General features: G+C 37.8%; 1 protein-coding gene across 1 annotated transcript in view; it reads left to right on the top strand.

Annotated features, from left to right (window-relative positions):
* LOC136677249 (LIM domain kinase 2-like) overlaps positions 1 to 14,061 on the top strand; it is a 39,639-nt gene that overhangs the window by 10,211 nt on the left and 15,367 nt on the right. Inside the window, exons 3-5 of the mRNA XM_066654734.1 lie at positions 3,140 to 3,275; positions 11,691 to 11,800; positions 13,283 to 13,474. Of these exons, the coding sequence (XP_066510831.1) occupies positions 3,140 to 3,275; positions 11,691 to 11,800; positions 13,283 to 13,474 (438 nt within the window). The remainder of the gene's footprint in view (positions 1 to 3,139; positions 3,276 to 11,690; positions 11,801 to 13,282; positions 13,475 to 14,061) is intronic.

Here is a 14,061-nt window from a genome sequence, read left to right as displayed (position 1 = left end):
ATACTTAAAAATAGAGCTTAACAGATACTACCACACGCATATATATGAAGCCACAAGACTGATGGTAGACTAATACATGGCTAATAAGTAATAGCTGGCGCTCTATGAGGAAGCATGTTAAAATGTTGGCCTAAAATTCACAACCTTTTAATAGCTTTATGCCATGTTGGGTTTAGTCATTAAGTCCCAAATGAAATAAAATCAAAATCTTCAGGATTGGTGGGTTTTTTGACAGGTAAAACCACAGGATTGATGTGTTCACTGCAAATAACAATGCCTGCCATTTTCCATGAATACTTATGCCTCTAAACTACTGTCTTTTGTCTTTAGAACTGATGGAAATCTTGTAACAATATGAATTCCAACTAATTTCCTACTCATAACAAACTTTATTATATATAAACTTTGTTACATCTTCACAACACAGAGCACAACAATGTCACAAAAGATCAAAAAATATGCATTTACTGTTTATAAAACTGTGCTAATCCACATTAGAAACACACAAAATTACCTTTCCAATTAAAATTTCAGCAGTGTCCAGGGAGCTGCCTTTTCCAAGTAGTGTCAGTAAGTCTTTTGAGTTCACAAAGAATTAGTTTAAAAAGAGTTCCTGATGGCATCTTGCATTGTTTAGTGACTATTTTGCAGCATGCTTTCTCAATTGGATAATGAACATTAAAATATAGTAACCCCACCCCAAGAGATTGAATTGTTTTTAAAATTGAATGTCAAATTTCCAATCAGTGTCCTTCAGTTCCTTCCAAATGTCTGTTGTTTATGTGCAATGAATATGTAGGTGTTCAACTGAACAATGCATCTGCTAGTTTTGTTAGTTAACTTTCCTTTTTATCCCAAATTAAAGCAAACACACATTGTTTAATCGCATTGTGCATTTGTCTTCAGGGGAAAATAGTATCTACAAAAAAAAAATAAATGTTGTAACTGCTTGGATTCAGCTCTTATAATTTGCAATCTTCCATATTCCTTCTATTTTGATTTCTTGCTTTTTTTTATCTCATTTTTTTTCATTTGGTGCATCTCAGATTAGCAAAACTCAAGCTCAGGACATTAATGTCTTCTTTAACTGCCATAACTATAGGCATAGGATCACCTGTCCTGTCCTAACTGCTTTGTTTTTGATGTTATTTTAATATGCTCCAACTGTTACTTTATAAGTATGTGATCTCTGATGTCTAATTCAGCTTGATTTATAATAAAAGTGTGGCATCACCATTGGCTCGCCATTGTGATGTGAACTTCTTGTAACCTAGATTCACTCTTACCTTGTGCAGTAAAATTCACATAGAGCAGCTCTTGGTGGACATCCCTGCTTCACTCTTCTGTTTATTTCAACGTCCTTAGTCAAGAACTCATACATATCTATCTGTACCTTTTAGTTTCTCATAGAAGAGTCTGATCATACTGATAAATGTCTCAAAGGGAAATCATACTATATTAAGACAAGCCAATGATAATATCTAGAAACATAGTCAAAAGGCTTTTTTTTTCTAAACCTGCCACATGTATCTACCTTTTGATTGCATGTATGTCAGTATAATACACTGATAAAACCTATAATGTAGAGCGTCTTTTCTAGTACTTTTTTATAAACAAATAAAAGAATATTGGCCATCAGTTCGGACAGACATTGTAAAATTCAGCTGTGGCTGTTTACTCTACTTTGCCAAACTGTTCCTGAAAGACTGTTCAAACTGAAAGATTTATTCCTGCAGAGCTTGTGGTTTGATGGATGATTTTAATTTATTTCACATATCAAAAGGATTCAGACACAGACATAGAATCTAACCATTAGACTGATATGTCAGTTTCCCTTGAAGGCAATTGCATGTTGTTTTCAAGGCTCCACTTAGTTCTCACTGACAATGATCCAATCGTTCACACACTTAAACATCGCGGAACAAGCAGAGGCTTGTGCAGGACGAGCCTTGTACTTTCCATGTTCATCTAGATTAATGTTCTTCTGTAATAATAAAATGCCTGAGGGACTTTGCTCCACAGCTCTGAAGCTCGGTCGCCTTAAATTAAGTCAGATTCCCCCATTAGTGTGAGGTAGCAGCTGAAAGGAACATTTCTGTCTCTAGTGTGAGGAATGGTCAGCAGGGGAAAGTGTGTGACATCGCTTCATGATTACTTCTGGCTCAAGGCCCAAATTCCTCCTGTCTTGCTGCCTCAGACTTCATTCAGCAAAGCCCCTCTGAGTTTCTGTGGGTGGGCTTGTATGTGTGTGTGTCCCAAACCATGTCTTTTGTTTATCATTTCATTCCGTGTCCTCATCAAATCTCTTCACCAGCTCCAACAAGAAACATATTGAGATATTTTGAGCATGCTTAGATTCACTGACTCTCTCAGGCTCTCCTGTTTGAAAAGCCTCAAGTCTTTGAAACCAAACACCAGGGCTTTCCAGTGTGTCCTCACAATCACCTCATATTTCCTTTCCATTCTTACCTCCTCATAGCATGAGAGATTTTACCAATACTGCTTTGGATACCTACACTGTTTGACCAATAGACTGTGGGCACTTGTTTATCTGACATTTCATTTTACTGTCTCTATGATGCTTAGAATACTTTAGACTGGATGTTGGATTCCTGTGAGAATGTGGTGCCATTCAGCAACATGAGGTGAAGTTTTTAGTAATTTCTTCCCGCGATGGTTATACATAAATTAACTGAGTTGGGAACTCTCATTTTTTATAATTTCCTTAGAAATGCATGAGAAAAGACAATCTAGAGCAGAGGTTATCAAATCTTGACCATTGATCCAGGTTCCAGACTGGAATTTTAAGATGGCTTACAGTACCTGGCCAGTCAGGTACTTCAGCAGCTGCAGCTATAGTGTCATACTGGTTTGATACTAAAAATCCCGCACAAACCTAAGTCCACAATGCTCTGTGCCAGGAGTTGACTAGAGGGGTATAGAGCACCTAAGAATTGAGTTGTTCTCTGATGTGATGGAGCTCTAATGTTATATTTCGAATGAGCTGCAGTGTTTTTTTTTGTGTGCCAAAAATATGAGCGAACATCATTTGACTTCAGTAACATTATGGCTTTCTTTTTAAAATGGATGTTCTTACTGTACTTTTATACATTCTTATTTTTCTATATTTTGTCCTCAGGTGCTCTGAATGCTGTGATCGCCTGAAAAACTGGTACTATGAAAGAGACGGGAAACTTTTCTGTGGGAAACACTACTGGGAGAAGTTTGGGGAGCTGTGTCATGGCTGCTCACTGCTAATGACTGGACCAGCTATGGTGAGAAATAAATCATGCTGTCTTCTCTTGTTACACGTTTTCACATCGTTATTGACAGGAAAAAAAACCTTAGGGATTAGCGCATTGAGAAATGTAGTTTCAGATTTGCGGTCAGTAGATTAAATGGATTAAACAGAGTTTGACATTAAAGTCAATTAAATCTCTTCAAAACAACTATCACGATCTGGAACAGCAACAGCAATGGCAATTAAAATTTTCTTAACCTGTCAAGGCCTCTGGTTGTAATGTACTTCTGGAAATGAATACACAAATCTCACAGTGCAAAAAAGTCTACAAAATGATGTGTGCTCTAGATGGTGTGGTTTAGGATGGTATAATTAAAAGAAAATATCTTTGTAAATGGGTACTGATGTCAAATACAAATGGCAACTTCAAAAGTGCAGATAAGGGTGTTGTTTAAGCACCTTGGGTCTATGAGAAACGTTTGCTCTTGTCATATTTAGACATTGATTGAGAGATAAAGGAACAAATGAAGATGCTATTAAGCCATTTTCATATATCACTGATATCTACCAGTAGTTTGGCAGTGGGTGTGTTTGGACATCTCTTACTCTCACCACTCCCATGCAGAATGAATCATATGATGTTTATGAGATGGGAGGTTAGCTTATGAAATTCTGGATAAGCATCTGCTCATATGTCCAATTACTGTCTTTATGGCTCCTACAGGAACATTCCTTTGAAAGCTCTTAGTCCTGTTTTGCTATGTTTTTCTTGATGTGTCTGTATCTGGAGGTTTCAAAACATGTGCATTGCCATATAATCATGTGGAAATCCTACATGAATCAAAACATTTGAATAAAATACATTTAACTGCATTTATTAAATACCATTTTTAATATTTTTTTTAATAATTGTCTTTCTGCAACATTTCTGTTGTATTATTACATTAAACAATACATATAACACATTTTGGGTGACAGAGTGGTGCAGCAGGTAGTGTCGCAGTCACAAAGCTCCAGGTCACTGTCTGTGAGTAGATTGGTGTGTTCTCCCTGTGTCTGTGTGGGTTTCCTCTGGGTGCTCCGGTTTCCTTCCACAGAAACCTGGCGCCTCTTCCAGAGTGTGTTCCTGCGCCCAGTGATTCCAGGTAGGCTCCGGGCACACTGCAACCCTGAACTGGATAAGCAGTTACAGACAATGAATGAATGATATAACACGCTTTCCAGTACTTGGCCAAAAGAAGACCAGGTAACACCCATTCAGTAGAAACAAATGTGCAGATGTGGAGCTGATAGGGGTGCAGTGATACACAAATTTCACAGTACAATACATATACTCCACGATACATACGATAGTGATATTTTAATAGAAAAATTAAAATATATAAAAAATGGGGATATGGTGCAAATATAAGATCTATCTAAAAGCAGTCCTTTAAATTCCCAGTTTTTCAGCACTGACCTGATGCTCTCAGCACCGCAGCAGAACAATCCCCTCTAGGAGGGACTATGACTGCATTGGCTGCTGATTGGTTAAATAAAGGTGACGACCAATGAGATGCGAGTTCTCTGTTTAGACGCCATGGAGAATATTCCCCTCGCTCCGGCAGAGAGAAAGCTGCATGTTTCTGTCTCAAACCATCGCCATAACTATGTGACCTCAAAAATATCAGTTCAAAACAGAACACATCTTTTAGTGTCCAAAAACTAGCCAACCATCCTGTAAAATACGGAATCGTCCCGGGATTTTACAGGATGGTTGGCTAGTTCCAGCCCAGTTTTTCCATTCCACATCCAGCTAATCGTCCAATAGGCTAACCACAACTATAGCATGCCGTTGTTTCACCAGTAACTCTAAACACGGCATTCCTATTACGCACCATGTCACTAGATTCCGCATGAAACTACAGCATGCCTCAGAACTATGTCTTGCTCTTCAGGTGGCTGCAACTCATTAATGCGGGTTGACAAACTGCTCAGAATGGTTTTTAAAATAAAAATATTTATACATTTGATTCACAGCCCCTTTTGAAACCCCTGTATCAAGGGAAAAAAAAAAAAAAGAATCTTACTATTTGTATTGTGACACTCCTAGGAGCTGAGCGTTTATACAGTAGAATGGAATAGTGATCAGTTGGCTGAATATAAGCCAATGTGTGGACATTAAAAGAGAATGTAAGTGGAATATAACAGAAGCCAACAGGCAGTTATTGAATAGAATTTAAGCAAAGTTAAAAGTTAGGTATGGAATACAAGGGAGTGCAGCACCATACATACAATAGAAACCAGTCAGCAGGTAAAACAAAAGCTTTATACCTTGGTTTGTTTTGAGTCAAACAGTTGTATGTCCTTTTATAATTACACAGTAAAGGGTGTGGATTATTATGAGTGGTAATGGCCCTAATGTTCAGAGGTGGCAGATGGTAGGAAGGTTAAAATTTGTGTTTAGTATAAACTAAGCATGACACTGAGAGGAGAGTATTTGAATGTTACATGTCTATTCATCCAAGTCCTGGGTCTGCCCCTTCTCAAAACGTCTATGGTAATTACCTCCCACTAGTGAAGTTTAACTCCCCTGTTCTGTAGTAATCACTCCAGGCAGGGGGGAAGCCCTCCTCTTCTGCCCACCACTGGCATGGCAGGATTGCACTTAGTTTGTTTACTTGGTGCCCTGTCTTCATTTAGAGCTCTCATTATTACTTTCTCTCCTTTCTTTTTTTACATTTCTTTGTCTTTCATAGCAAAGTGAAAGCAGGCTGCCATTCTCCTCATTTGAACCGTTTAACTATTGAGTATACTTTGAGTCCAAAACTATAATCGAAGCCACAGTCCCACAGTTTGGAACAGGAATGGCAATATATATTTTCAAAATCTCTGAAAGGCTTCCTAAGTCTCAGTGCAAGACGATATCAATAGCACCTAGTTTCTATATGTTTTAAGAAGGTGTAAATGTTTTGATTCATGGGATGTGAAGATAACACATTATAAATGTGATTTAATACAAAACTGGCAACAGCTCCAAAGTGCAAACCTTTCTGTTTAATCACTGCATCTTCATCACTGCATCTGTATTGAAACACAACTTGTGTACTCTAAACAACTCTGATCAAAGCTAGAACTTTCTTATACCACCCCTAAACAGAAGAGCCTGTGTCATCCGAACTTTCTTCACATTACTGTAGTGAATGGAAATATGACACGTCACTTTTTTTTTTTCTGCCAAAATTTCTTAACGGCACATAACATTTGTGAAACGTTTAGAAACCTAGAGGGAAATTTGCTCTACTATTGCCTACTGATCAATAATACAATAATCAAACAGAGGTGCACTGAGGAGCTGTAAATGTGCTGGGTTAATAAATGTTTTAAACTAATGTCTTTTATATGTGTGCCTAACAAGGTAAACGCACAGTTTGAGTATTCATCTGAATATGTGGATTATAGCATGCAGATACAAATAGCACCTTCAAAGTGCTTGTGTTATTTAAGCATTGTTGGTATTTTAAGAACTAAACCTTATCTTATTTAAATATTTATCCACAGATAAGGGGACATGTGAAGATGCTTCAGCTCTATTAAGCCATTTTCCTATATCACTGGTATCTAAAGGTAGTTTGGCAATGTGTTTGGACATCTCCTTTCATTCTCACCACTCCCATGTAGAATGAATCATGATGTTTGAGATGGGAGATTTGCTTATAAGGTTAGCGTAATCAGTAATATAAATAAATCTGTTGTTTTAAAGGCTAAGTACCACTTAATGGACCTCCATGAATATTTCACATCATTTTAGTTATTGACATATATAAGTATGAATTAAAATGAAAATAGTAAGAAATAACATGTTTTCTGACTATCAATAAACACAAGTTAGGAACTCAAATTCCTCTGTATTTATTTATTTGACACTTTTATACAGCTGGTGCTTAGCCTTTAACAGAAAAAAGTACCCATTAAACATGCTTGATATTGTTTGCTGTTCTGGTTAAATATAAATTCATCCATATAAACAAATACCCGCATGCATACCTTACTGGGTATTATTAATGATAGCAAAATTAATTGGCTTTTGAAAGCTTAGCATTTAAACATTTATCCACGAGCCACAGAAGGCACATTTAGCCACAGAAGGCATCAGCTGCTTTGATCCAATGTCCAATAGATTTAGATTTTTCAGAGTATGGTGTGTGTGTGTATATAGTAATTCTTCACATTTGTATTAGCTGCTTTTTTTCAGGTTCAGCTCTCACATACATTCTTTCACTTTGACAGAGATGGCTATGGCCGTTTCCTCTGCTTGTGTTTTCTCTCCTTGTTGTAGAACAAAGGAAACATAGCTAGCGTGGTGGAGTTGGAAGGGTCAAGGTCCGAGCGCTGTTTGTTTTGCAGGGTTAGACTCTGAGCTCATTGCCTGTGGGCTGATGAATGGGATCTGAAGGTTGGAATGGTCTCTGCGTGTCTTGGTGATGTCATCATGCCTTTGGAATGCCTGGGCATGGCTTTTCAATAGAGTGCTTTGTAATCACAATGCAAATGTTAGCCTTAGACTAGATCCTGAACAAGCATGGGTGCACTGTTTTAAGAGTAGTACCAGAAAGCAAACCAGTCATAATGGGATCGTTTTTAATTGGGCAAATGTCGGTGCTAAAGTGACCTTCAGGAGTAGGAGGAATTTGCCAGTGTGCAAAATGCATAATAGCCCTTTTCTGTTTAGACTTGGATTGAGTGTTGCCAAATATTTTCTGGCTGGTGTGCTATGCCAGCTCTGGGGCCTGAAGTACAAGCAACAGGGTGTAAAAACCTCAGCATGTCCCTCAGAGGAACAAGCAGACTGGAACTGATACTCTTGAGTGTGTGCATGTCCGCCTCAGTATGTGTTCGTGTAGGAAAAACAACTGCAATATATTGAAGTGCTAATTGATATGCTAAATTTATTTGAGCATAATGCTACAGCTGGGGATGTTCTCCATTTAGAAAATACACTTATGGTTGTCATATTTCTATGAATATGTTCATCTACCTCCTTGGTCTGCATTTGCTGTCATTTGTAACAGTACAATGTAGTGTAGTGTGCTATATTGTACTATAATAAATGTTATGTATCCAGGTGCTGTATTTTAGCTTTAGGCTGACTAGAAAAATACACACCACATCAATGATAAAGCATATGCATTGATTATCGAGAAACTCTAAATATCTTGCATTACCCACAACCTAGAGCTAAAAAACACATTGTCTGGTAGTTTGTTTTCAACCTTCTAAAGTCTTCTTAGCTACCACTCTCCAGGGCACAGAGCTGCAGCTTGCAAACCAGGAGTAAAAACCAATTACAGATCCCAGAAAAAAGAGAATTTATAGACATTAATGAATTAATAAATTCCCATACACAATTGTAATAAAGCTAGTTAAATTGACTATTTTGTGTGTTTATATTTTGGAAAGGGAAAAACTAAAAACTAAAATTTGTCAAAGAAGTTGAGAAACTTTTGTAACAGAATCCCTGCTAGATTTGATGTGACTTCTTAGGGTTTCCAAGTGATAAAAGCGATCCATCTTTTCTGTAAAGGCCTGAAGAAAGGGAGTATCTTTTGCACTTCAGTGCTGAGAAATAACACACACACACACACACACACACACACACACACACACAAAGCCTGTCATCGTTATTACTGCATTACACGAAAGACTGTGACACAGCTTTACTCAGAGGTCATTCACAGTGTCAGTGTGTTGAGAGAAGTCTGCACATCACATGAACCATGGGAACTTTGACAACTTCTGCATAATCATTTTTCTTCACCAAGTGTCTTTGTGTATTCTGTATAGGCACATCTGAACAGATCGATTAATTCTTTAATTGATATAACTAACTTGTCTTGTTCAGGGTTGTGTTGAGGCAAGAACACACCCTGGATGAAGCACCAGTCCACCACAGGGCTATAAAACAAATTGGTATTTTATTAAAAACCTGATTGACAAAGCCATGCCAGGTGCAAAACAAACATTTTGGAATCATACTTATTTATATATTTTATATTAACATGTTTGCTTGATTTGAGAAGGCTATAAGCTTTTGTATTGCCTTATAATAGTACCATTATCTGATGGAGGAAGTTAGCAGGCCTGTGGTTTATCAGGGAGAGAAGTAAAATAGTCCACAGCCAGAAGGAAGCCATTTAGCCCATGATAGACAACTCTGTAACCATCTCTGCTAATCTGTTTTTGTGGTTTAGAGTTGAATTAAGACCCAGCGTATGTGTTTTGGCGAGACACTGTGAGCTCATTCCTTGTCTGTCCGGGCAGCCTTACAGCAGAATGTAAGAGATGATGGTTGTTAATAGCCAACACTGAAAATTTGTATCATTATTTTTAAAATGACAACAAACAGAGTAAATAACAGCTGGGTATTTGGGCCTATATCTGACTCTAACAGAATGTTATAGTGTCATTGGCGTTTGATCATGTGTGTATTGTCGAGACATGAGCTCAGCTAATCTCCAATTTTCTTAACTGTTCCAATTTTTTGGATACTGAAGTGCAATTGGAGAATTTTATTTTTGTACAAGAATTGTGTGTGTGTGTGTGTGTGTGTGTGTGTGTGTGTGTGTGTGTGTGTGTGTGTGTGTGTGTGTGTGTGTGTGTGTGTGTGTGTGTGTGTGTGTGTGTGTGTGTGTGTGTGTGTGTGTGTGTGTGTGTGTGTGTGTGTGTGTGTGTGTGTGTGTGTGTGTGTGTGTGTGTGTGTGTGTGTGTGTGTGTGTGTGTGGTCTGTACACACTGAGGTGTAAATCCACTGTTTGACTGCCACTCTGGAACTGAGCTGTGACTCAGGTTCACCCTGACTATGAATATTATACCTTGACAAAAGTAATAATGATTCACTCATTCATTGTCTGTAACTGCTTAACCAGTTCAGGGTCGTGGTGAGTCCGGAGCCTACCCGGAATCACTGCACGCAAGGCAGGAACACACCCTGGAGAGGGCGCCAGTCCCTCACAGGGCGACACACACACTCACTCACACCTATGGACACTTTTAAGTCACCAATCCACCTACCAATGTGTGTTTTTGGACCGTGGGAGGAAACATGAGCACCCGGAGGAAACACGGGGAGAACACACCACACTCCTCACAGACAGTCACCCGGAGCGGGAATCGAACCCACAACCTCCAGGTCCCTGGAGCTGTGTGACTGCGACACTACCTGCTGCATCACCGTGCTGCCGAAATAATGATAAAATTAATACATTTTTTAATAAAAGTATTTATTTCCAGCACATGTGAGTTTGGACACAAACTTCAAAGTCTCAGAACTTGATGCATGGCTTTTAGATTCAAAACCCAGAGACTCAAGATTTGTCACAGTGAAATCTTGCAGCTCTGGGGTTAGAACTTATGTCACAAATCCCAGAAACACAAGAATTGACTATTAATCACACACTAGAGACCAAAGAATTTACTCAGACTCAAGTCTTGACACTTTCACAAGTTACATTACAAGGAGAAGAAAAAGGTTTTCCGTGTGTCATAGTTTAAGCTTAAGGAAATAAACCTTATTGGCCTTAGTTTTTTAAATCAAAGGAAGGGCATACCTTTGTGTTTTTGTTCTGTGTTTAAACATGAGGAAATTTTCTTTCTCTTTTTTTGGGGGAGTGGGCAGACTTTCCGAGCAGTCTATTATATCATTTCTGTTTGTCACAAACCTGAGATTGGAGATTAAAATATCTTTGTAAATTGATGGAGATTGATCTATAGGGCAATTTATACTATAATTTTTACATGGTGTAAATTTTAGTTTACAAGTTGTGCTAAGTGACTTTTTTTTTTTTTTTTTTGGTCATATATTTACTGCCATTAAAGGTACAAATGTTTTCTTATTCTCTGTAAAGAAACCATTTTGACATAAATAGCCTGCATGTGTTTCCAGTAAGAGTTCAACATTGTATATACTGTTACATCTGTTAAAATATAGGCTACACCTTTATAAGAAGGTCAGCCACATGGCTAGATTAGAGAGAGGGACACAGAGAGAGAGATAGAGACAGACACAAACAAACACAGAGAGAGACAGAGACACACACAGGGGGAGAGAGAGGGAGGTGCTCAGTAGTGTGTACTGATCCAGACGAAAGGGAGGTGCTGATTGAATTACATCACTGAAAGTAGACAGGCCCAGACACAAGCAGGTGAGAGAGACTGAGTGTTAATAACAGAACACAAGCAAACCTTGTGGAGATCACAGACTGATTGGAACACGCACACAACTGGAGAACACCATCTCATCCATAATAGAATGGACAACCTCTCGTACTGAAGGCTTCCACAACGGCACACCATATAACAACCACAAGGACATGCTGGCTTTCCAGAGGAATTTCTTTGGAATAGAGGGTTTTCTGCCATGTTTTTCACTATGGAATGATGCTGATCCAGACTGGCCTGTCTGTGTTCTCAGGTGGCTGGGGAATATAAGTATCATCCAGAGTGTTTCCTGTGCCTGAGTTGTAAGGTGGTGATCGAGGAGAGGGACACCTACGCTTTGGTGGAACGCTCTAAACTCTACTGGTGAGAACATACTGTTTAACCTTCTTTCAGCCTCTGTTTTGTCTGTCCATTGTAAGGGTGCAGTCCCAATATGCTTACATGTTAAACTAAGCAAAACCAAAATATTTAACTGGTTAAAAACACAACTAGTGTGTTTTTACTATTTAAATATTTAGATTTTGCTTACTTTAACATTTTAATTCAGTTGCTATTTTTTTCCTTTCTGCCTAACATAACTAGAATATTTTTGCATGTTATGTAATGTTTATAGTATTGTTATAAGTTGGTGCGTAAGTTTTTAGGTTTACTGTCATGACAGGAGTTTCGATTATAATTTACCAACTCAAGGTTCAAACAATTAAACTGCTGTATTTACTTTTATATATTGATTTAATTGATTTACAATGTACACCATTTTGGATCTGAATTCTTTGTTTTAAGAAATTTGATCACCATAGACAGAAATTTTAGCATACTACTGCACAGAAAAAAAGACATTAACACTGTAAAACATTAGCTGACGTACCTGCATATGTGCTTCAAATATTGTTTTTTATTTTTTATTATTTTTTTTTTAAATGACGAATGAGTTAAATTCTGTATGCCTTACTGATTTTGGGCAGTTTTTAAATGGTTTGTGAAATAGTAATATTGGTTACAATAATTTGATATTTATATTTTATATTTCCAAAGTAGAATTAAGTATAATCTTTACATTTTTGTCCATTTAATGAAAGAAACAAATCTCCATAGAGAGATTAAGTCAAAATTAGACTTAATCCCTGTCTGGGAATCCAGCCCCACTTGTATGACTATCATACTCAGACTTAATGTTTAGGCTGAAGGTTTTCCATGGATGTGGAACAACAAATTTACATAAGGCTTTTAAATATAGATATTGTAACAGTGTTGGTGGAGCTATCTAGATTTGGTTTTGGTTTCCGTTTAGTACCTTTTTTTCCCCCAGAATATGTGATTTCACAGAAAAGTGTTATTACTATCTTCATACTTAAAGTTGTGAGGTCAAATTCAATTTCCGTAATTTAGAGGGTGTTTGTAACAGAACACAACAATAGCACAACAGTCATGATCAAGAATGTAATTACAAGTTGTATTTTTGAATATCTATTAATCAGAGAATCAACACTATGAGCAATATTAAAATTACAGACCTAAATACAGCCACATTCAGTCAGTGTTTTACATTCTGTACTGCCCTAAATTCAGTTAAGCAGGACTCTTTTTCTCTTTGGACTGAAGCATGCAATTTTTTCTTCAAAGTCTTCTTAAGTACTTAAAGTGTTATTTAAATATGGATGGTATGCATGATAAGCTCAGAGTATTAGTACTAAGAGTATAAGTATTGTGTTATCACAATAACAGTTTATTACAAATTTTAACAGGCACCTTTAACAGGAATGTTAATATTTTAAGACGTGTTGAGATGGCTGCTGTTGCTCTTGTGGGATGAAGAATATTAATGTTGTGTGTCTATTTATACAGTGGTAAATGTTACAAGCACGAGGTCTTGGCTCCGATGCTGGAGAGGCGGTGTTTGACTGACTCGTGTCCAGACTCACTTCCTCACACGGTCACTCTGGTGTCCATGCCAGCAGCAGCCAACGGAAAACGAGGATTCACAGTCAGCATACAGAGAGACTGCAGCAGCACCACAGCCAGCGTTCAGGTCAAAGAGTGAGTCTACATCACATCATACATCATTAAAAAGCCTCACAGAGCTCCCCAGCAGAAATGTCTAAGCCTTGGTCAAATCATCCAGAGGTCACACGTTTGATTGGCAGCAAGGCCGGGGGTCAAACAGAGCATAATTGGCCCTGTTCTCTTTGAGTGGAGAGAATGGTCCTATTAAGACAAAGCTAGCCAGCATTAGTGTCTTTTATGTAACATTTGTGTTCTTGTCCAGAGAAGATGAGCAGTCTAAAGAGATGCAGTTTGAAAAGATGAGCTGTTTGGCCTTATATTTTCTCACTGGAAATAAGTGCTTGTCACATCCTCCACTCTTTGTAGCACTTTCGATTGGAGGGGACAAAGCTAATTGGTGGAACAGGCAATACTATAACTGGGTTGAAAATTGGGTAAATATCTGCCTGCAAAATAAACACATTTTTGTTATTAAACATAGTATGAAATAAAGAATTAAAGCCTAATAACACTACATGCATTTAACAAGAAATCACGTTTTTACTCCATTTGAAAACACAAACTGTCATGTAGTCTCATCATGAAGAATGGAGTGTTTCTTTCCTTACGTATAAGATTTT

The sequence above is a fragment of the Hoplias malabaricus genome, chromosome X2 (genome assembly GCF_029633855.1).
Source record: "Hoplias malabaricus isolate fHopMal1 chromosome X2, fHopMal1.hap1, whole genome shotgun sequence".
NCBI lineage: Eukaryota > Metazoa > Chordata > Actinopteri > Characiformes > Erythrinidae > Hoplias > Hoplias malabaricus.
Note: the sequence above shows the minus strand (reverse complement) of the source record. Positions and strands in the feature narration are given on the sequence as shown.